Source organism: Canis lupus, chromosome 4, assembly GCF_003254725.2.
Source record: "Canis lupus dingo isolate Sandy chromosome 4, ASM325472v2, whole genome shotgun sequence".
NCBI lineage: Eukaryota > Metazoa > Chordata > Mammalia > Carnivora > Canidae > Canis > Canis lupus.
The window spans coordinates 2,879,336-2,902,815 of NC_064246.1; the positions used below are offsets into that span (position 1 = coordinate 2,879,336).

At 35.5% G+C, this 23,480-nt stretch overlaps 1 protein-coding gene across 1 annotated transcript in view; it reads right to left on the reverse strand.

Moving 5' to 3' along the window:
* RYR2 (ryanodine receptor 2) overlaps window positions 1-23,480 on the reverse strand; it is a 727,453-nt gene that overhangs the window by 439,660 nt on the left and 264,313 nt on the right. The window contains exon 3 of the mRNA XM_049108740.1: window positions 22,077-22,181. Coding sequence (XP_048964697.1) covers window positions 22,077-22,181 — 105 coding nt within the window. The remainder of the gene's footprint in view (window positions 1-22,076; window positions 22,182-23,480) is intronic.

The following is a 23,480-nucleotide window of genomic DNA, read 5'->3' on the forward strand; positions in this document are numbered from 1 at the left end:
TTTATTAAAATATTGACATGTAGATAGATCAATTACATCTCAACAAGCAGTGAGTTTATCCCTTAGCAGCAGGAACGGAAAAGAAACTAATAAGTATTTCCATAGATACTGTGCTGGGTATTTTTATACTCGCCTTCTCCCCTTTAACTGTTTTAAACAGTTTCAACAGTTAGCAAGGATACATTTTTAACAGTTTTACTTTATTTTAAAGATTTTATTTATTTATTCATGAGAGACACAGAGAGAGAAAGACGGAGAGAGAGGCAGAGACACAGGCAGAGGGAGAAGCAGGCCGTGCACAAGGAGCCCAATACTGGACTCGATCTCAGGACTCTAGGGTCATGCCCTGGGCTGAAGGTGGCGCTAAAACATGAGCCACCCAGGCTGCCCCATTTTTAACAGTTTTAAACTTTTTTAACAGTATTAACAGTTAGCAAGGATATACTTTTTCTTTATTTGCATTTTCTTTTCAATTTCCATATATATTTACAAATAATAGAATTGGAGATTCACTGGATCTCAAACTGAGGTGGTTACCTAAATCCTCTCAGGAGCAAGCCACATAATATTAAATAAAAAATACAAAGTATTAAATTAGAACAGACAGACATGGTACTAAAGCTGAGGAAATTATAAACAACCAAAAAAAGCATGTTTCCCTACTTCAATACTTAATGTGGTTTGTATTTTAAATTACATGAGCCCCCAAAGTCCTTTCTGCCATCAGTTCAAAAAGAAAAAAAAATTCATCATAAACTTATTAAGCAAATGAAGTGATAAAAGTAAGTCCAGTAAAATGCACTGAATTACACATTAGTCCTATTTCTTGGCTTTATTCTGATTTTTGTATTAATCAGACAGAACCTTCACATTTTCGGGAGTTTGTGAAACCATGAAACAGCTTTAGCACAATACAGTCAGCTTGGCAATCTTCCACATGAACTCATTTAACTTAATTCCAGGAAAGAGTTTAGAAAATCTACTCAAAAGTAATTTTTTTTCCTTCCAAAAGTTAAACTAAATAATAGAGGACTAAGATCTCCCACTTCCTAAGTTATTCCCATCTTAGAAAAGGAACAGTCCTGTAATACTATTTAAATTGCCTCCTGAATTTGTCCCAGTCCTCAGGAACACCTACTTTCTCTAAGCAGAGAACATGTCAAAATGGCTCTTGCATGAACTTTAATATGAACGAATTCAAATGCATAAGTGCTCAGCAAATAATATAGTAGCTCTCTTTCAGGTAGGTTCTCATGAGAATTACTATGTTCAATTAAATGCCACAAGAAAATTCATTGGGGAAAATAAATCATCAAGAAAAGAATGAGCAATTTGTGAGGGAAAAAAGTAATAAGGTGGAACTTGCCCTATTAAGAATTAAAACATTTCCAAAATACAGTGATCAAATCAGTGATGTTTGGGAATAATGGACAGATCTGTATGACAGAGTATTTAATTTAGAATAACACATTTGGGAATGAATAAATTTAACGTAGAACTTTAAAAAGCATCATAATTAATTTAAAAAAGGGAATCATCAGTCATGAAAAATGATGGAACTTTTGCTTCGCTATTGGGGGAAAAAAATCAACTGAAATACTAACCTTAAATAAATTCTAAATTAATCCAACATGAGTAATAAAAAGCTCCATATAATAATAAACTAATAAATTCCAGATTCATTCACTATAAAAAAGTGAGAGATGCAAAGAAGGACACACTGATTTCAACAAAACAATTCAATGCAAATCCAGTGAAAATCTCAGCAAGTTACTTTGTGGAGGTTGACAAACTGATTCTAAAGTTTATATGGGAATGCATTAAAAAAAAATAATAATGAGAATAGTCAATACAACATTGAAGGAGAAAAAAAGATGAACACAATCCAACATCAAGACTTACTCTTAAGACAGTGTGGAACTGGCAAAAGAACAGACAAATAGATCACTAGAATGGAAGAAAAAGCCCAGAAATAGATTCACATAAATATAATCAATTGATCTTCGGGCAAAGGTCAAAGGTAATTCAATGAAAAAAGGATAGTCTTTTCACCAAATAATGGTGGAACAACTGAACAACTTCATGAAAATTAAGAAAAGAAACAAATCCAGACACAGACCTTAAAACCTTTGCAAAAATTAATTAAAAATGGTTCACATACTTAAATGTAACACATAAAACAATAAAACCCCTAGAAGGTAATACAGGTGAAAATCTGCATGACCTTGAATTTTGCAATGACTTTTTAGATAACAACACCAAACATGATCCATGAGGAAAATAATTGATAAGCTGGGCTTCATTAAAATTAAATCTCCTGCTCTGTGAAAGATACTGTTAGCCAAAAGGAAAGACAAACCATAAATGTGAGAAAATCTTTGCAAAATACAGATATGAAAAAGGACTGGCATCCAGAATATACAAAGAACTCTTACAAGCAATCCAATTAAAAATTTGGCAAAAGATTTCCTAGGCACCTCACCAAAGACATTATCAGATGGAAAATAAGCATACGAAAAGGTGCTCAACATAGTATGCCATCAGAGAATTGCAAATTCAAGTAACAGTGAGATGCCACTTCACACCTGTAAGAATGGCTAAAATCCAAAAACTGACAACAGCAAATGCTGAGGAGGATGTGGAGCAACAGGAACTCTCATTTCTTGTTAGTAGGAATGCAACATGGTGTAGTCACTTTGGAATAAAGACTCTTAGAAAAATAAACACAGTTAACATTGTGATCAATCACATTCCTTAGTATTTACCCAAAGGAATTTAAAGCTTATGTCTGCATGCAAACCTGCACATATGTTTACAGCAATTTTATTCATAATTGCCAAAATTTGGAAACCAAGATGTTCTTTGACAGGTGAATGAATTAACTGTTGGGCCTCTCATATGATGGAACAGTAGTCAGCAATAAAAAATGAGCTATCAGGCTAGGAAAAGACATGGAGGAATGTCACATGCACATTGCTATGTGAAAGAAACTAGTATGAAAAGACTATGTACTGTATAATTCCATCTATGTGAAATCATGGAAAAGGCAAAACTATGGAAATAGTAACAGATCAGTGGTTTCCAGTGGTTGAGGGAGGAATAACAGGTAAATAACAGGGGATTTTTAAGGCAGTGAAACCATTTTGTATGACATAATCATGGTGGATACACGACATCATACCTTTGTCAAAACTCATAGAACATACAGCACGAAAAATAAATTCCAATATAAACTATGGGCCTTTGAGTATCAGGATGCATCAGCAATGGCTCATCAATTGTAACAAATGTACCAAATGAAAGCAAGACTGTAATAATAGAGGATTTGGGTACAGGGGGTATAAAAACATTCTCAGCAATTTTCTGTAAACCTAAAACTGTTCTAGAAAAAATACATGAAATAAAAACATTTTCAGAGGTAAAAAGAAAAACATTTTAATATAAAAAACTGGATATATGTCACATAATTGTTATGTAATATAAAATGAGAAAAGTGTAAGCAAGCATAAAAACCCAATATTTCCGTGATAGGAAATATTATTGCTGGCTGGGAGCTTTACAAAAGGATTCAATATAGAGCATATTCAGGGAGTGAGTCCAGTTTAGGTAAGAACTGCAGAGGAGGAAGAACTAACCAGAGACAGAAAGAAAACCTAGGGCCTAAATTCCTTCACAAACATGAAGGTCATCCAGTACAGTTAAATTAGGAACAGTCTGCACAGGAGACAGCTCTGGAACAGTGACAAGCTAGTGAAAAGACCTAGAAAGGGATTGTCAAAGCAATCCTGGACAGAACAGCATGCAAATGATCTAATGATTAGCTCTACCTAACCAGGTGCACAGATTCCTTCCTAACTGATTTTCTCAAAGGAACCAAAGACCTCCTCCTGGGGAAACTACAAACAAATCAACCACATTTACGTATCTATGTAGCCGCCTCCTCAAGTCCAGCCTGGAAGCTCAGCAACTAGAGCTCATGAATAAATACATGATACAAATCACTTCCCTACTCAAATAATTGGTATACACCCTAATGCTTCTATTCTGTAAACCATTAGAAACAAACCAAAATTTCCAGGCCAAGGGTACGTGCACACCATCCCATTTTTATCTTTGACCCCAAAAGCTTGTTACTTCACTCCCCAAAAAAGCATTTGCTAAGTGTTTGCAATGCACACATTCCATTTACATCCTGTCCAGGAAGAAACGACCCTGGGTCTCAGACTCTCTCTCACCATTTTCTCTGCAGAGAACTAGTTACTCATCTGTAGGATGAACAAATACAACTAACTCCGGCCTATGAAGTGCTCCACTTTTCTAGCTTACTATTGCTTCTTCTGTCACTTTCCTATCATTTTTCTCTTTGCACTGTCTAATCTCATCAGGACACTTTTCTCCCATGTCAGATAATGCAACACTTTCAATATGTTCTTCCCATCTCAAGCCAGGCTCACTTTCTCTAGAACTATGGGAGTCAGTACACTACAATAGGAAGCCCATTCCCTGCATTCTTGGGGTGCTGCTCTTTGCACTCTGTGAATGGTCTAGGGGCAGTTGTGAGGTTTTCCAGTCCAGTAGAGAATTCACCCACAGTTCCATGCAGTCTTAGAGCTCCTGGCCTCACCATGACCTCAGAAGCCGCATGAACATAATCTGGTTGTACCACCAGTCCTGACTTAAATGTTCCATCTGGTCTTTCGAATCCTTGGGTTATGCAGGTCATTGTCTTTCTCTTAGAGCTCTGATATTAGCTGTAAAACAGGACAGCTTCTGAGAACGTGTGCCTGCAACTCAGAGGAGACCCTTGGCCTCCTTTGAAATCATCAAATCTGAAATTATGGGAGAGACTTTGTAAGTGTGCATATTATCTGTGTTTTCTTCTGGGGAAAGGTACTATAACTCTTATCTGGTTCACAAAGGCACCATGCCAGGGAACGGCCATATGAATTCTCACCCAGACTGGGACACTTCGGATAGTAAAAAAGGGAAATAGCAGGAATTAAGCTAGGACAACAGGGCTTAATGTGGATTGTGCCAGGCCAACAAGGATGTGTGGGTTCTTGACCCCAAAAGTTAATTTTCCATTGTCCCCTCTGAAAATACTCTTTTTCCTCCACAACAGAGAGAGGCAAGGTGAAAGACAGCTACACTGCACAGGCAAAAGTTCTACCTTCAGTTCCAAACTGCTACAATCGTAGCAGAAACACAATTTTTGGCACTTTCAGCCCCGTAATTTTTGCATCATCACGTCTACCTTGAACTTCCTCAAGTTGGCAATATTTACTGAACATCTGGTTCATAACCTGCATCCTAAGTGCTGGTGGTAGAGCAAGTGATCCCAATAGACCAAAAGCCCAGACCTAATGGGGTTTACACTCAAGTGGGGATATGTGGTCTGGAAAAAACAATGGAAATAAAAATTAAAAACAGAAGCACACAGTATGTTCAAAGGTAATAGTGCTTTAGGGAAAACCTCAAGCAAGTAAGGAAAAGGACTAGCTACAGAATAAAGAGAATAATGGATGGTGCTGATAAGCAGAGGTGAAAGAAAGTCTATTAAATAAGACTAGATTATTTTAAGAAAATAAGGGAGAACTTTAAGAGAAAATCATGGGACAGTTGCCTTAACAGATTATGAATATCTTTAAATTGCTGGTAAATTCAGGAATAGTTTATCACATGAATTTACCATCTAATTCATTTGCTATCAAATATTTTATGTGCAACATATTTTTAAAATTTTTAAACACACACACACACACAAATCTGAGGAAGATGCCCAAATTGAATGAGAGTAATCAAATAAAATAATCTATACGTTCAAGATTCATAATCTAAAACAGTACGTAACTGTACCATGGTGATTAAATTACACGTGAATTAAATTGGCTTCCTTATTGAGTTTGATGCTGGAGCCTCTGGAAGCCACATCATTCAACTACACAGAAATATGTAGTATCCTTAGCTTCAGAATAGATAGTCTTTCTGGATATAGGTAAAACAGACAATGTCTACTAAAAGAATATATACATTTTAACCACAGACAAACATCCACACTCACATAACATAGATAAATGATGGTTGCTCAGTGAATGCTTTCAGCTATATGGCCTTCTGGAGATTATAATCATATTCATCTTTTAAATCACTGCACCAAATTCACAAATCCAAGACAGGTACATGGCTGTGTACAGAGGCTTTAGACAAGATGCTGGATGACTACCACATCAAGCTAGTAATTTGTTAATTTATTTGCATTATAACTCCATTCCCAAAGCAGTATTTGTGTTTTAACCAAGGATGTTCCTGAACAGCAAGATAAATAGAAATCAGTCTCTGGAAAGAAAATGTTAAGTTATGGTAGATATTTGGGAATTGCTGCTTCAATATAAATAATAACATCAAATTGTCTGCAATATAAGGAGACTAATCCATTAAGCTTTTCACAGTTGTTACCTATTAAGGACATCAGCCATCTAGGATGTGATGTATGAGTACACAAAGGGAGAACAGTGCTGGAAAAGTAATTAGAAGCTCCTTCCTCTGTACTCGCACTGAGCAAAATTTCTCTTTACTCTTAGATCACTAAATTTCTCAAGAGCAAAGATTCATTCTTATTCAACTCTACATCTCCAGCCCAGAATTCACAACAGCAACTCTATTGACTTTGGTTTAATGAATGCTGCATGAATCAGTTGAGCAGAAAAGGGACACAGCTCTTCTACTTCTCAGCTATGCAGACAACTGAAACAAAGACTGATTTCTTTTCCTAGGTAAGGATTTAACTTCTTAGACCTAGTTTGGCTCATAAACCTGGAGAATCTGAAATACAGATAAATATTTTCAATTAAGGTATATGGATGCTAACTCCATGCCTGCTATGTACTGTAGCAAGCAATGTTAGAAATCATCCAATGTTCACTTACACATATAACTGTTTTCTTTCTTCCAAAAAAAGAACTCAGTTTCATAGATGGACCTTTCTTCTCTCTTTCCCCATGCTCTGAGCTAGTTGTGATGATGACATTTCCTCAGTAAATAATGTAGTAGAAAAGTCTACCGGGAGGTTTCTTTACTCTGATAAACAAAAAACAGAACGTCAGCTCCTTTTCCTGCCTATGGAAGATGTTAAATTTAGATATCATCCCTGAAATTGCTATAGTCATGTGAAAATAATAAGGGAAACTAATCTAAGAACTAAGATAGCAGAGAGAACAGAGGGAAGAGAATGAATGACCAAGAACCTGAGCCAGAGCCTCTGTCAATTAAAACTCAGTTATCTGCCTTTGGACTTTTTGTGTCATTTATTGAAAACCATATATGATTAAGTTGTGAAAGAGGACACAACAGTTTATAATATGACCATGTTTAAGTAAGAATATTTTTGTAAATGATGTTCTAGATGGATATAAGCTAATCTTTTAGCAATGGTTATCTTCAGGAAAAAGGGAGGATTATGAAGTACTTGTATTCAGTAATCTGCTGTATTACTGTTATGACAATATAAAATTAACATGGTTCTGGAATTTAAATTTTAACTGAAAAAAAATAAAAAAAATAAAAAATAAAAATAAAAAAATAAATTTTAACTGAATTTTTTAAAGATATTATTTATTTATTCATAAGAGACACTGAGAGAGGCAGACACAGAGGTAGAGGAAGAATCAGGCTCTATGCAGGGAGCCCAATGTGGGACTCGATCCTGGGACTCCAGGATCATGCCCTGAGCTAAAGACAGACAATCACTGAGCCACCCAGATGCCCTAAATTTTAACTGAAATTTAAGTGTATATTTATGTCGCATGAACCGCAAGCACTAATAACATGTGTTCCCTCAGCTTTATTGAGATATAATTGACATAAATCACTGTAATATAAGCTCAAGGTGTTGAGCATAATGGTTTGACTTACACACATTATGAAGTGATTATTGCATTAAGTTTAGTTACCATCCATCATCTCAATATAGATACAACGAAAAAAGAGAGTAAAAAAATTTGTGATGAGCATCCTTTAACAACCCTCCTGTATAACACAGAGCAGAGTTAACTATAGGCATCATGCTGCATATTAAAGCACCAGAACTGATTCATCTTATAACTGAAAGTTGTGATCTTTTGACCCACCCTCCCTCCAATTCTCCCTTAACCCCTCTCTGGTAACCACAAAGCAGATCTCTTTTTCTACAAGTTTGTTTTTATTGTTTTTGTAGATTCCACATATAAATGAAATCATACAGTATTTGTCTTTCTCTGACTTATTTCACCTAGCATAATGTCCTCAAGTTCCATCCATGTTGCTGCTAATGGCAAGACTTTTTTTTTTTTTAATGGCTGGATAATATTACATTATTACACAATCTCCTTACCTATTCATCCATTAATGAACATTTAACGGTTGTTTCTGTATCTTTGCTGCTACAAATAATGCTGCAGTGAACATGGGGTGCAGATATCTTTTCAGGTTACTATTTTTATTCCCTTTGGATATATTCTGAGACGTACAACCGCTGAATCCTATGGTAGTTCTATTTTTAATTTTTTGAAGACCCTCTATACTTTATTCCATCATGACAGCACCAAGTTAAAATCCTACCAACAATGCACAAGAGTTCCCTTTTCTCCAAAACTTCACCATCATTTGTTATCTCTTGCCTTTTTGATGGTGGACATCCTAATGGGCATGTAATGGTATCTTACTGTGATTTTGATTGCATTTCCTTAATGACTAGTGATGTTGAGCAACTTTCTATATACCTATTGTCCATCTGCATGTCCTGTCATTTTGCTCTAGCTCCATTCCTGTCATTGTAAATGGCAAAATTTCATCCTTTTTGGGGCTGAATAATATTCCATTGTGTATATACCACATCTTCTTAACTGACTTGTCTATCAATGAACACTTGGGCTGGTTCCAAATCTTGGCTTCTGTAATAATGCTGCTATAAGCATAGGGGTGCATGCATCCTTTGGAATTAGTGTTTTTGTATTCTTTGGGTAAATATCTAGTAGAGTGATTGATGGAACATAAGATAGTTCTATTTGTTAACTTTTTGAGAAACCTCCACACTCTTTCCCAGAGTGGCTGCACCCATTTTCATTCCCACCATGAGAGCACGAGGGTTCCTTTTTCTCACCCTCACCAATACCTATTATTCCTTTCATTGTTGATTTTAGTCATTCTGACAGGTATGAGGTGATATCCCATTATAGTTTTTTGCTCTGCCTTTCCCTGATGTTAAGTGATGTTGAGCATTTTTTCATGTGTTATTCTTGGTCATCTATATATCTTCTTTGGAGAAATGTCTGTTTATGTCTCCTGCCCATTTTTAAATTAGATTATGTGTCTTCTGAGTGTTGAATTGAGTAAGTTATTTCTATATTCTGGATACTAGCCCTTTTTCAGATAGGTATTTGCAAACATATTTTCCCATTCTATAGTTACCTTTAATTTTGTTGATTGTTTCCTTTGATGTACAGAAGCTTTTTATTTTGGTGTAGTCCCAACAGTTTATTTTTGCCTTTGTTCCCCTTGTCTCAGGACACATTATCTAGAAAGAAGTTGCTATGGGTAATGGCAAAGAAGATACTTTTAACATAGCATTAATCAAGCAAGTAAATAAACAAATGAAGACATATATATGTATCTATAATTGTATTTATAAGATTTATTTATTCCCATATTCCAGCTAGACATCTTGATGAAACAAAAATAAAAACTGTGAGCATGGCATTATTTTTAAAAAGTATCCCTGGTTCAGTCTTTGGCTCTGATCTCTTCAGAGTCAGGTGCCTAATGAGTCAGGTATTTAAAAGTGGAATACTAATCATTTGATTCCATATTTTAATGGAGACTTAGGACATGCAGAGTAGTAACATATTTAAAAATGGATGCACAACATCAAGTGTTTAGCTTTGTTTTTTTCCAGTGAGTCGTTAACTCAGCCATATGAGAAATTTATTTTTAATAATGTACAGAACACAATCTATATTATATGAAATCACAGGCAAGGTTTGGTAATCCTTTGTCTTCCCACCTCATTATCCCAATTCACTTTAATGAAGAGGAAAGCAAATGGAAAAAAAATTAACATGGAAATAAAAATCAACTGGGCTGTACATAACATTAACTCTTTTAATTTTTGTTGACCAAGAGGTTGAAAAAATAAGGCATTTACATGCACTGCCACTGGGCATAAACCACATTACCAGAAGAATGAGGATATAAAAGAAATATTAAGATCTATTTTCAGAGTGCTCAATAAATAATGAAAACTAAAAAAACTCTTCAGAGGATAGTCTTTTCAATATGTGTGTATCTATGAATTCGTATGTATATATAAGATAGACTGATATTAACAGTGATTGATTTACAAGAAACTATACGTCCTTCTTCAACTAGATTACTCTGATTTTCATCTAATATTGTCAACAACATCTTCAAACTACATCACAAAAATAGTAAGCAGAATAATGGTATCTCAAAGACAACCAAATCCAAATCCCCAGATCTGTGAATATGTTAAACAGTACTATGAGGTTCATTTGGAAGATAGAAGACAGGCCAAAAACCCAAGAGGCTAAAAAAGAAAAGGCAAAGAAATAGATTCTTCATAGAGCCTCTATAAGAATGCTATTCTCCTGACACCTTGATTCCTTTTAGACTTGTGACATAAACAACTGTAAGATAATACATTTTTGGTGTCTTAAGCTGTCTGGCTTGTGGTAATTTTGTACACCAGCTATAGAAACTAATACATGTAGCTTTTGTGGCCATTACCTCGCTTCTATGTTAAGTGTTTGAATCTTTATTTCACTACACATAGTTATTATCGTTGCTTTGAACTTTTGTCTAATAAAATAATCTCAGGGTTGGTTTTGGTGGTTTTTTTTCTTGACACTGGGACACATTTGCTTGTTTCCTTCTACATCAACCAATTGTGGATTATATTCTGTCTTTTAATGCTCTTTAGATTCTAGAAACTAATACATAACACTTAAGAATGTTGAAGTATTTGTTAAACAGGTATTTAACTAGGGAAACTCATACTGCAAGATGCTGGGTGACAGGATATTGACAAATATTGGTTAACCATAAAGTTGAGGACCCATTTCTGGGTTATCTACTCTGTTCCATTGATCTATGTGCCTGTGTTTGTGCCAGTACCAGACTGTCTTGATGATCACAGCTTTGCAGTACAACCTGAAATCTGGCATTGTGATGCCCCCCGGCATTGTTTTCTTTTTCAATATTCCTCTGCTATTTGGGGTCTTTTCTGATTCCATATAAATCTTAAGATTATTTGTTTCAACTCTGTGAAGAAAGTCCATGGTATTTTGATAGGGATTGCATTGAACATGTACATTGACCCGGGTAGCATAGACATTTTCACATATTTCTTCTTCCAATCCATGAGGATGGAATGTTTTTCCATCTCTGTGTCTTCCACAATTTCTTTCAGAAGTGTTCTGTTGTTTTTAGGGTATAGATCCTTTACCTCTTTGGTTAGGTTTATTCCTAGGTATCTTATGCTTTTGGGTGCAATTGTAAATGGAATTAACTCCTTAATTTCTCTTTCTTCAGTCTCATTGTTAGTGTATAGAAATGTCACTGATTTCTTGGCATTGATTTTGTATCTTGCCACATTGCTGAATTGCTATATGACTTCTAGCAACATTGGGGTGGAGTCTTTTGAGTTTTCTATATACAGTATCATGTCATCTGCGAAGAGGGAGGGTTTGACTTCTTCTTTGCCAATTTGAATGCCTTTTATTTCTTTTTGTTGTCTGATTTTTGAAGCTAGGACTTCTAGTACTATGTTGAGTAGCAGTGGTGAGAGTGGGCATACCTGTCTTGTTCCTGATCTTAGGGGAAAGGCTCTCAGTTTTTCCCCATTGAGGATGATATTTGCTGTGTGCTTCTCATCAATGGCCTTTAAGATATTGAAGAATGTTCCCTCTATCCCTACACTTTGAAGAGTTTTAACTAGGAATGGGTGCTGTATTTTGTCAAATGCTTTCTCTGCATCTATTGAGAGGATCATATGGTTCTTGTTTTTTCTCTTGTTGATGTGATCTATCCCATTGATTGCTTTACGAGTGTTGAACCAGCCCTGCATCCCGGGGATAAATCCCACTTGGTCATGGTGAATGATCCTCTTAATGTACTGTTGGATCCTATTGGCTAGTATCTTGGTGAAACTTTTTGCATCTGTGTTCATCAGGGATATTGATCTATAATTCTCCTTTTTGTTGGAGTCTGTCTGGTTTTGGAATCAAGGTAATGCTGGCCTCATAAAATGAGTTTGAAAGCATTCCATCCCTTTCTATCTTTCGAAACAGCTTAAAGAGAATAGGTGTTATTTCTTCTTTACATGTTTGATAGAACTCTCTTGGGAAGCCATCTGGACCCGGACTTCTGTGTCCTGGGAGGTTTCTGATGGATGCTTCAATTTCCTTGCTGGTTATTGGCCTCTTCAGGTTTTCTATTTCTTCCTGTTCCAGTTTTGGTAATTTGTGGATTTCCAGAAATGCATCCATTTCTTCTAGATTGCCTAATTTGATGGCATAGAGCCGCTCATAATACGTTTTTAAAATCGTTTCTATTTCCTTGGTATAGGTTGTGACCTCCCCTCTTTGATTGGTGATTTTATCAATTTGAGTCTTTTTTCTTTTTAATAAGGCTGGCTAGGGGTTTATCTATCTTATTAATTCTTTCAAAGAACCAGCTCCTGGTTTTGCTGATCGTTCTACAGCTCTTCTGCTCTCTGTTTCATTGAGTTCTGCTCAAATCTTTATTATCTCTCTTCTTCTGCTTGGTGTAGGCTTTACTTGCTGTTCTTTCTCCAGTTGCTTTAGGTGTGAGGTTAGCTTGTGTATTTGAGTTTTTTCCAATTTTTTGAGGGAGGCTTGTATAGCAATGTATTTCCCTCTTAGGACTGCTTTTGCTGTATCCCAAAGATTTTGAACGGTTGTATCTTCATTTTTATTAGTTTCCATGAATCTTTTTAATTCTCCTCTAATTTCCTGAGTGACCCATTCATCTTTTAGTAGGATGCTCTTTAACCCCCATGTGTTTGAGTTTCTTCTAAATTTCTTCTTGTGGTTGAGTTCTAGTTTCAAAGCACTGTGGTCTGGAAATATGCAGGTGACAATCCCAATCTTTTGGTATCTGTTGAGACCTGATTTGTGACCCAGTATGTGGTCTACTCTGGAGAATGTTCCATGTGCACTTGAGAAGAATGTGTATTCGGTTCACATTCTTCAGTTCAGTGTTCGGATGGATATGTTCTGTATATATCTGTGAAATCTATTTAGTCCAGTGCATCATTTAAGGCCCTTGTTTCTTTGGTGATGTTCTGCTTAGAAGATCTGTTATTTGCTGAAAGTGCTGTGTTGAGGTCTCCTACCATTAGTGTATTATTGTGTAAGTATCTCTTTACTTTGGTTACTGATTGATACACTTGGCGGCTCCCACCTTAGGAGCATAAATATTCATGATTGTTAGGTCTTCTTGTTGGATAGACCCTTTAAGTATGATAGAGCGTCCCTCTTCATCTCTTACTACAGTCTTACTATAGACTAAACTTTATTTTATCTGATATGAGGATTGCTACCCGTGCTTTCTTTTGAGGACCATTTGAATGGTAAATGGTTCCTCACCCCTTCATTTTCAGGCTGGAGGTGTCCTTAGGTCTAAAATGAATCTCTTGTAGACAGCAAATAGATGGGTCTTACTTTTTCATCCTGTCTGATACCCTGAGTCTTTTGATGGGATGATTTAGTCCATTCACGCTCAGAGTAACTACTGAAAGATATGAATTTAGTGTCATCATAATGCCTATTTAGTCCCTGTTTTGTAGATTGTTTCTGTGGGTTCCCTCTTTCTTTTACAGGTTCCCCCTTAATATTTCTTGCAGAGCCAGTTTGGTGATCACATATTCTTTCAATTTCTGCCTATCCTGGAAGCTCTCTACCTATCTTTCTATTCTGAATGACAGCCTTGCTGGATAAAGTATTCCTGTCTGTACGTTCTTCTCATTTAGATCATGCCAGCCCTTTCTGGTCTGCCAGGCCTCTGTGGAGAGGACTGCTGATAATCTGTTATTTCTCCTCATATAAGTTAAGAACCTCTTGTCTCTTGCTGCTTTAAGAATTTTCTCTTCATCTTTTTTTTAATATTTTTAAAATTTTTATTTATTTATGATAGTCACAGAGAGAGAGAGGCAGAGACACAGGCAGAGGGAGAAGCAGGCTCCATGCACCGGGAGCCCGACGTGGGATTCGATCCCGGGTCTCCAGGATCACGCCCTGGGCCAAAGGTAGGCGCCAAACCGCTGTGCCACCCAGGGATCCCTCTCTTCATCTTTGAAATCTGCAAGTTTCACTATTAAATGTCGAGGTGTTGAGCGGTTTTTATTGATTTTTTTGGGGGGGATCCTCTGTATCTCTTGGATCTAAATGCCTGTTTCTTTCCCCAGATTTGGGAAGTTCTCGGCTACGACTTGTTCAAATATACTTGTGGTCCTCTCTCTCTTTCAGCCTCTTCTGGAATCCCAATTAGACATATATTCTTCCTGCTCAAGCTATCATTTATTTCCCTAAGCCTTTCCTTGTGAGCTCTTGTTTTTCTCTTTTTTCCTCAGTTTCCTTCCCTGCCATCAATTTGTCTTCTATGTCATTCACTCTTTCTTCGACCTCATTAACCCTAGCAGTTATAACATCCAGTTTGGATTGCACCTCTTTTAATCTATTTTTAACTTTGGCTTGACTAGATCTCAATTCTGCAGTAACTTGCGCTTTCTTCCAGACCCACCAGTAGCTTTATAATTGTACTTCTGAATTGATTTTCTGACATCCTATTGAAATCCAAATTCTGTAACTCTGTGGCAGTGAGTATGGTTTCTGGTTCTTTCTTTTGTGGTGAATTCTTCCTTCTAGTCATTTTGTCCAGTGCACAGTGATTGTATGAATGGACTGAGTCAAAAATATCAACCATGACCTAAGTAAAATACACCCTAGATAATTCTGAAGAAGTCAGAGACCAGAAAATAAAAGAAAAAGAAGAACAGAACAAAATAAAACAAAAGCATCGCTAGAGTGAAAAACAAATTTTAAAACAAAGTAGTAAAAATAAAAAGCTAAATACCAAAAACAAGAAGAAAACAGGAAAAAATAAGAAAGTAAAGAGGAAAAAGACAAAAAAGCAGGGGGATGGTGGTGGTGAGGAAGTGGTAGTTGAGAGAGGATGTAGTCTACCTGAGGGGTTCTAGAGGGTGATTCTCTTGTTTCTGAGTATATTTTGTTCTGTATGTTAGAAGATTCTCAATCCCAAATTTATATAAACGAGCAATATTTATATAAAGCCCAACACTGACCACAAAAGCATAAACAAGATAAAAGAAGGATGTAGAATGGGAAGGAAGAGAGAAAATAATCCCAGAGAATGAACCCACATGGTATTTCACTTGGTTTTGGGTTTATGTCTGTCATGTGTTAGAAGGTACTAACTTCCACCATCCCATAGCACAGACTTTCATCCACCTTTAGGCTAAAAGCCTTAAAAATGAGGAAACTCATACGCAATGATCCCATTTTTTAAGTGAGACTCCAATCCAGAATCTGTCTGTTTTTGTCCAACTCTCCAGAGCCTTCAGGTGTTTGGGGGTTTTGTTGTATATCGCTTTAATATTTGGTCCAAAGTTTATAGTACTTCATCAAAGAGAGTCAGGTCTGGTAGGAACTGGTTCAAGCAGAGTCAGACAAAAATCATGAGAATAATGATAATAGCTATAGCATGTCCTGTGTGCGAGGAATGTTGGTCACATTTTTGGTACATTAACTTATTTGATTCTCACATCTACACTATGAGGGAGATATTACTATTTCTCTTACTTTATAAATGAAAGAACTGAGGGAGAGAAAAGTTCAGCAGCTTTCCTAAGATTACCAGGAACTGAACGCAATATGTTTCTTCCAGAATCCATATGCTTCATCACTCCAAAATCTGTATGGGTCTTCTCAACCTTCCTCTACTGCTCTTGCATTTATATGAAATGATCTTAAATGCAATCACATGCCTGAAATTGGCGCTTCACTGTTTGAGAAATGTACCTTTTAAAAACTCATTCTTGGTGCTTCAGTGTTTAAAAAATGTTTTCTCAAAGGATTCACTTATCAGTAAATTTAGCTAGCTGCTTTCTTGATGCATTTTTGATATTCTGAGTATGTGCTCCCAAAAAGCAGAGGTGTTATCAGAAGGATGACACAGCTGTATTAATAATACCCTGCATTCTCTAACTCCATTCCTCATAATAACTGGACATGTCAGAGTCTGATGTATATTTCTATTGATAATTAAATCACTGTAGTATCCTGTACCTTTAATTACAGACTGTACACAATTTAGAAATATGAATGTTCTTAGAATTGCATGTAAAATAATACACCATTTTAGTAAACTGAAACATAAGAATCATTTAAGGACATCTCTGGATATATTAGATGTTGTCCTCCTGGCAAGTACAGTTTTCTATTAGAATTTTAAAAACAAAAGCCTAATGAGATGAAATCATTCTTTGAAGAAAAATTTAAAATGATTTTTACATTAATGCTTAGTATTATTTCTACTTGTATTAGAAATGATTGTAGAAAGTCCAAAGAAAATTCAAAATTCAAAGGAATGACAAGTTCCACATACTCAATCCCTTCATTGTGCTCACACTGTGAGTGTACATACTTACATAACACACATCAAACTGTATTGTAATTGTTTTTCTATACCTGCATTAGACTGTGGACCCATTAATGGCATAAATCACTTATTATCCATCTTTCTATCCAAAGGGCTTTATAAAGTTTATCCTATATATGTTCAAAACTTTATATTAAATAAATGAATGATGAGAACTGAATGATTTTATTCCTAATAAACAATATTTTACATTCTGAATGTTATAGATTTTTAAAGTATTATTTGTAATTTATAGTAAATTACCAATTACCTACAATATGAGGAAAATAGAACATAAATTAATGATACCAATCATAATCACCTAAATCATAAATTTCAACCTACTTCCCCCAAAGAGCAGGACAGAAGGGGTAAATATTGGTTTAATTTTAGGTAATTTTTCTTGGTTCAAGCTATAAATTTCAAACAACAAGGAACCAATATAGTAAAGTGGACATAAGGCAAATGCAAAAGAGACAGGGTTTTATAATTCTCTCAGAAACAACTAAACCAAAAGACAGAGGACAGTCAATGTCATAATTTTAAAATATACTCTCCTAGGGTGCATGGGTGGCTCCGTTAGTTAAGCATCTGCCTTTGGTTCAAGTCGTAATCCTGGGGTCCTTAGATCAAGTCCCACACGGGACTGCTTGCTCAGCAGGGAGTCTGCTTCTTCCTTTCCCCCTGCCCCTTCCCACTCACTGCTTGTCTGCTTGTGTGTACTCTCTCTTGCTCTCACTCTCTCTCAAATAAATAAATAAAATCTTTAAAAAATAAAATAAAATATATCCTCCTAAATATACAGGTAAGTCACTTAATATACTCATTGCATTAAAAAAAGGAATGCCTTTTCAACAAATGATAATTAAGAAAATTATTATATGAAAAAGTAAGAATCTTCAGTAAACTGCCCAGACTCCAAAACACAAAGCTCTTTCCACTATACTATGTGCCCTCTCACTTCACATATGTGCTCCTATGAAAGGGAATCCTTAAACTAGACCCCAAACAAAAAAACAAAAGTATAGAGAAAGTGTTCAAAAATGCTTGTGAATTAACAAAGACATAGTAAAATAGCTAAAAGCATAAAACCACCTAGAACACTAAAGTTTATTCACTACATCGACTCTACAGTTTAACATAACTGTGCCATCAACAAACTGGCAGAACCATGTGCCAAAAGTAGGCTGATATACTGGAGGAATAGGGACAAGAAACCGGACCGGCCAAGATGGCAGGGGAGGAATACACCAAGGCAGGGGAAAGGCAGTCAGAAATTAGTTAACTGTCCTCTTAATGGAGCAGATAGGGATGAGGAAAAGAATAAGTAAAAGAATAATAATAATCATTGTGAAGTGCATGCTAAATAGTCTACATGCACCATCATTTTAAAACTACCAAGCCTGATGATAAAGACATAACCTTCCCTAAAGCCACAGAGTGAATACATGACAGAGCTGTTATTCTAAAATATTTCTCTAATTCTACAAAGCCCTGCTATTGGCCCTAGGCTATATAACCAGCATGCAAAATAAGTCAGAAGAGTGAGAAGAGGTAGACAGATGTAGATTCCCAAACAGACAAGTTATACAGAACCACATAAACCCAGGAGGACAACAGAAGCAGTAACAGAATCAAAGATGCCCAGGCGAAATTCGGCCAAAGGGACGGGTGCTGCTCCGGGGGTCATTTTCTCCTTGTTTTACATGTATTATCTCTATCCTCAAAATGTTAAAGGCTCTAAGAGCAGCTACTCAGATAAATGAGCCTTAACCTCTTTAAAACTGATTATGCTTTGAATAAGAACAAAGTCTAAATGATATTCAATGGATACATATATGATCTAGATCTTACTATACTTTTTATTATAAAACAGATATTTTAGAAAATCCCTTTAGATAAAATCCTTCAGAATGCTTTTGTGCCACAAAAATATTAGTTATTTTACAATAACTAACAAGCAACTCTATAGGATCAAAACTTTATAAATTAGGTAATATTTTTCCCTATTTCATCTTACACATATCCTTTTGTTATCAGTAATTTTCTTGATTTGTTTTGGCACAAGTCACACTGAGAATTTCTTGCTAGTTTCTTGAAATTATGAAAATGATGCATTTATTTAGAGAGACCCAAGAATATGAGCAAAATAGGTTAACCGTAAAAAAGAAAAGGCATGGTTCTAGATGGATTTTTTCCTTATCATTAACAAGTGCGTTCATATTGCTATGTGCATATTAAGAAGCATTATGCAATTTACTGAATTACATAAAAAATTTAGAAAGAATTTTTTTTTAAAAAAAAGGACAAGGCTTTGTAAAGAAAGTTAATTATGAATGAGTCATGGAATCAGGTAATACATGAGGTTCTTTTTGATACACTGTGCACTTATAAGGAAAAAAATGAAAATCAGCAATACTCTGATGATATACTTCCTCCTAGTAAAAGTGGATCTTTCTTTAAGTAAATCTACTGAGGAATGCCTGGGTGGCTCAGTGGTTGAGCGTATGCCTTTGGCTCAGGGTGTGATCCCAGGATCCAGGATCGAGTCCCACATAGGACTCCCTGTGAGGAGCCTACTTCTTTCTCTGCCTGTGTCTCTGCCTCTCTCTCTTTGTCTCTCATGAATAAATAATCTTTTTTTAAAAAAAGTAAGTAAATCTACTGACTGCAGTTTATTAAGTTGGAGATGACAGTTCATCTGACAAAAGGATTTGCCATGGGTTCCTATAATGAATTCAAAGCAGAACTAGTTGGTTATGAGGCTATGGATACCTATAGAGTCCAAAAGACTTGACACCTATGAGTGCCAGAGACATCTGCTGACCACATATAAGCACACATGCTATTTGCCCAGTTTGCACTATTATGATTCAGATGGCGGCTCAGGTGGAAAACTTCTCTCTTTCTTGATAAATAGTCATGGCACCAAATCTCAAGTATTCCCTAATTCTGAGCAGCCCAAGGCTACAGGATACCCTCAAATCACTGGAACTACCCCCAAATGTCTCCAGGACTTAGCCTCTAACCTTATAGCTGAGATCCACTCTGATTAATTGATATCTGTGCCAAAGTTCTTAACTATTTTGAGTATCACTTCAGGGTATAATCAAAACTTCTCTGTGGTCTAGGAGAGTTTCTTTCTCTAAAATATAGGATCCCCATGAGCTATTGGACACGGTTTACTCCTAAAATTTACTCATCTACTAGTGACATTCAATTCAATGAAATATGTCCCTTTCCTGTAGCAGATCCTTTTCAACTTACATTTTCTAATTAATGCCTTATTAATAGCTATGCCGGACTTCGAAACATGGTGTTCCACACATCACATAAATTGCCACTTTAGAAACTGATAGAAACCTGCAGATGGGGAAGAATTCAAAATAAAATACAGCTAAATAAAATATTGGCAGGAGAGTGCAGAAATTTTAATCTTAAAAATGTAACTCCTAAAACAGGATTTCCAATGCTTCTATTCACACAGAAAATTTAAAGCTTGCCTAGTCCAACCCCATGATTTGAGAGGGATAAGACATCTTTTCAAAGATGTTAAATTTAGGAAAATTGGCTTAGCAATATAAAAATCAAATTTATGACCATTTCATCCATCAGCTGGCATCTACAAAGATAAGTAAAATGGCAATACATACTTTCCCAGATGCTTAGGTAAAAGAAAAATTATATTTTCTTGTAAAAATAGATTTCAATTTCAAACCTGACATGCCTCAGTGATGTTTAAAAATCAGAAGAGGTTATTCCAGGTAGAAACAAAACTAGTTGAATTGAGAAATTTGAGTTTATTTAAGCCTATTGTAAAAGCTTTGCATTTAGGAAAAGAAATTTTTAGAAACATTTTATATAGGCTAATATAGTAATTTAAAAAATTTTTGTAACCAAAAATGAACTTGAAAAGTAAAAACACATATATTTGGGTCTTTCATAAAATAAGTTGTTGTAAACATGAGAGATACCTAACTCTGAGAAACGAACAAGGGGTAGTGGAAAGGGAAGTGGGCGGGGGTCGCACTTGGTGGGATGAACACTGGGTGTTATGCTAAATGTTGGCAAATTGAACTCCAGTAGAAAAATATTTTTAAAAAAAATGTTGTTCTAATATCAAATAAAAATCACTAAAGTTTCTCCTCCATACTAGTATACTATTAACATTTAAAATGAATTTAGAAATAATACACAAATCAATTCAATTCTGTGACATCAAATCTTTCAAAATAAGATGGCTAATGAAAATATGTTACATCTTAATTGATCACTCATTTTCTGAAGGACCGTGTGTTATTTTTCAATGCCCTTACTTATCTAAACTGGGATAATTATTAAAAACTATAATAGTGGGAAGCCTGGGTGGCTCAGTGGTTAAGCATCTGCCTTCAGCTCAGGGCATGATCCTGCAGTCCAGGGATGAAGTCCCATATCGGGCTTCCTGCAGGGAGCCTGCTTCTCCCTCTGCCTGTGTCCCTACCTCTCTGTGTGTCTCTCATGAATAAATAAATAAAATCTTTAAAAAAACTATAATAGTAACACACAGATCAATAATGGCAAGAGAAATTTTTCAGTTTCATTCCTGGAAAAAGTGTAGTTTCTTAAACCATACACTGCAGTACTTATGGTACAAAAAATAAGCAAACAAAAAACAAGAAACCAAAATTTGGCCATCCATCCTCCGCTTAATTTTAACCTTTAATGAATTGGTTAAGCATAAAAGTATCCCAGAAATCTGTCATAGCAAGTTATAGCATGGAAAAAAATTTAAATTACCAAATCAGACTTCAAGGGGAAAAAAATGTCTTCATTAGGGACAGAATAAGAATTTCAATTTTCAGAGGAAAATTATTAGCTATTTGCAAAACTACAATTGATTAAAGCCATATCACCATAATTTTATTACTTAAAATATGAGTGCCATGAAATTTTACTTGCCACAAAGAAGCTTAGAACATAGTCACATGGTTAGAGGTATTTGAAAATGAAGTACACATTAATTAGAGACAAATAGCCATGAATAAAGCAATTAAATAAGATAGTAAGGATAACAGCTCTGAAAATGTAAGAAAACACACAAATGCTCAAAGAAAGATTCGGTTTTAAATTATAGACATAAGCATGAGGTGCAATGACATACACCACTTTGAGGTTGGATTTTTTTAGGTTAAGATATCACAGGTCTACTGGACAGAGCAGAAAGTCAAACTTAAGGAAATCACAAGTAAAACACATTGACTTATTTCAGCAAAAAGGAAATCTTCAATACCTATGAAAGAAATCATTCATACAGTCAATGAGTTCATTAAAATATTACAAATATACACAAATTAAGTACTTGCCCCTTCTGACTTCTCCACAGTGTTAGCCAGCATCTCTTGCAGGGCCCGGACAGAGAGAGACTGTTCCAGCACAAAGGTGCAGATGGAGAGGTCTGGAGGAACATTCTGTGTGGAAAGAAGAAAAGATGCCTCCATCATCATCATAATCATCATCATCATCATCATCATCAAGCAACCAGATCCAATTTACCTTATTATACTTCAGCTTATTTCACAGAAAAAAAAAAAAAGAGTACTTGTCAATTCTCTAATGTCAGTTCATAAATCATCAAAATACATTATTTATTTCACATTTAATACATTTTTGAATTTATGGATAACAATAGCTACCATTTATTGAGGGCCCACTCTTCTAGGCATTGCACTCAGAGCTTTATCAGTAAGTCCTATGGTCATCCATAAGGATTATTACTAGTGTTGTACAGACAAGAAAACAGACAAGTTAGGTAACTTTTCCAAAGTTACAATACTAAATTTTTCATGGCAGTATTAAACTGCCAATTTCCCGGACTCTCAAAGCCATTCATTTCTAATCTATCAAGAAGTCAGCTAATAAAAAATATAAAGAACAAGAAACACCTGCCTCAAACTAATAATTGAAATTAATAAATATGAAATTGAATTGGCACAAAACAGTCATCTATACAGGCTTCTTTTCATCCAGAAAGAAAACAATTACTTTGTTTTATTTAAGTTGAATACATATTTGGTCTCTAACTTTAGATGTAGCAATGTAATTTCTGCTCTGTCCAGGGATGGGTGGGTGGGTGGTGTGATGTATGTGGGTTGTTTTTTGTTTTTGTTTTTGTTTTTTGCCTTAATCATACTTCTCCCCTTCTCTTTCCTTCCTCTGAAACTTCCACTCTAATCAATAACCCTATAAATTCTGAAAATCCCAAAAGCTAACTATCAGGTGGTGAAGGAAACAGGGTAAGACCTAACTGGTGAGTTAAAACTATTCCTCTCAGGAATAAGTACATTATCATTCACATAGCTTTTGTTTTAGATAAGCAGGATCCAGTAGGCAATCTAACTGGGCCTGGGAAGATGTTCAAAGGACTCTCTTAACAGAAGGACATTATAAATACATTACACACTAAATGTAAGTAAGACAATGTCTTTTTCACAAAAAGAATATTAGGAGGATAAATTTGACAAACTGATATAATATATCAAAATTATAATTTTCAACATTTAAGTATTTCTTAAATTGAGCTACTATCATTAGAATGATTCTTACCAGCAAAGAATGATATTTTATGATTTCTAGGCAAGATGAAGAGCTAGGGTTCCAAAATTAAAATTCTCTTGTGGATAAAAGAAACTTGCCATCTTGGCCACTAGGATTACTTGTACCCCACAAGAGCATGGCACCTATGTTTTGCTCTGGTTTGTTTTATATAT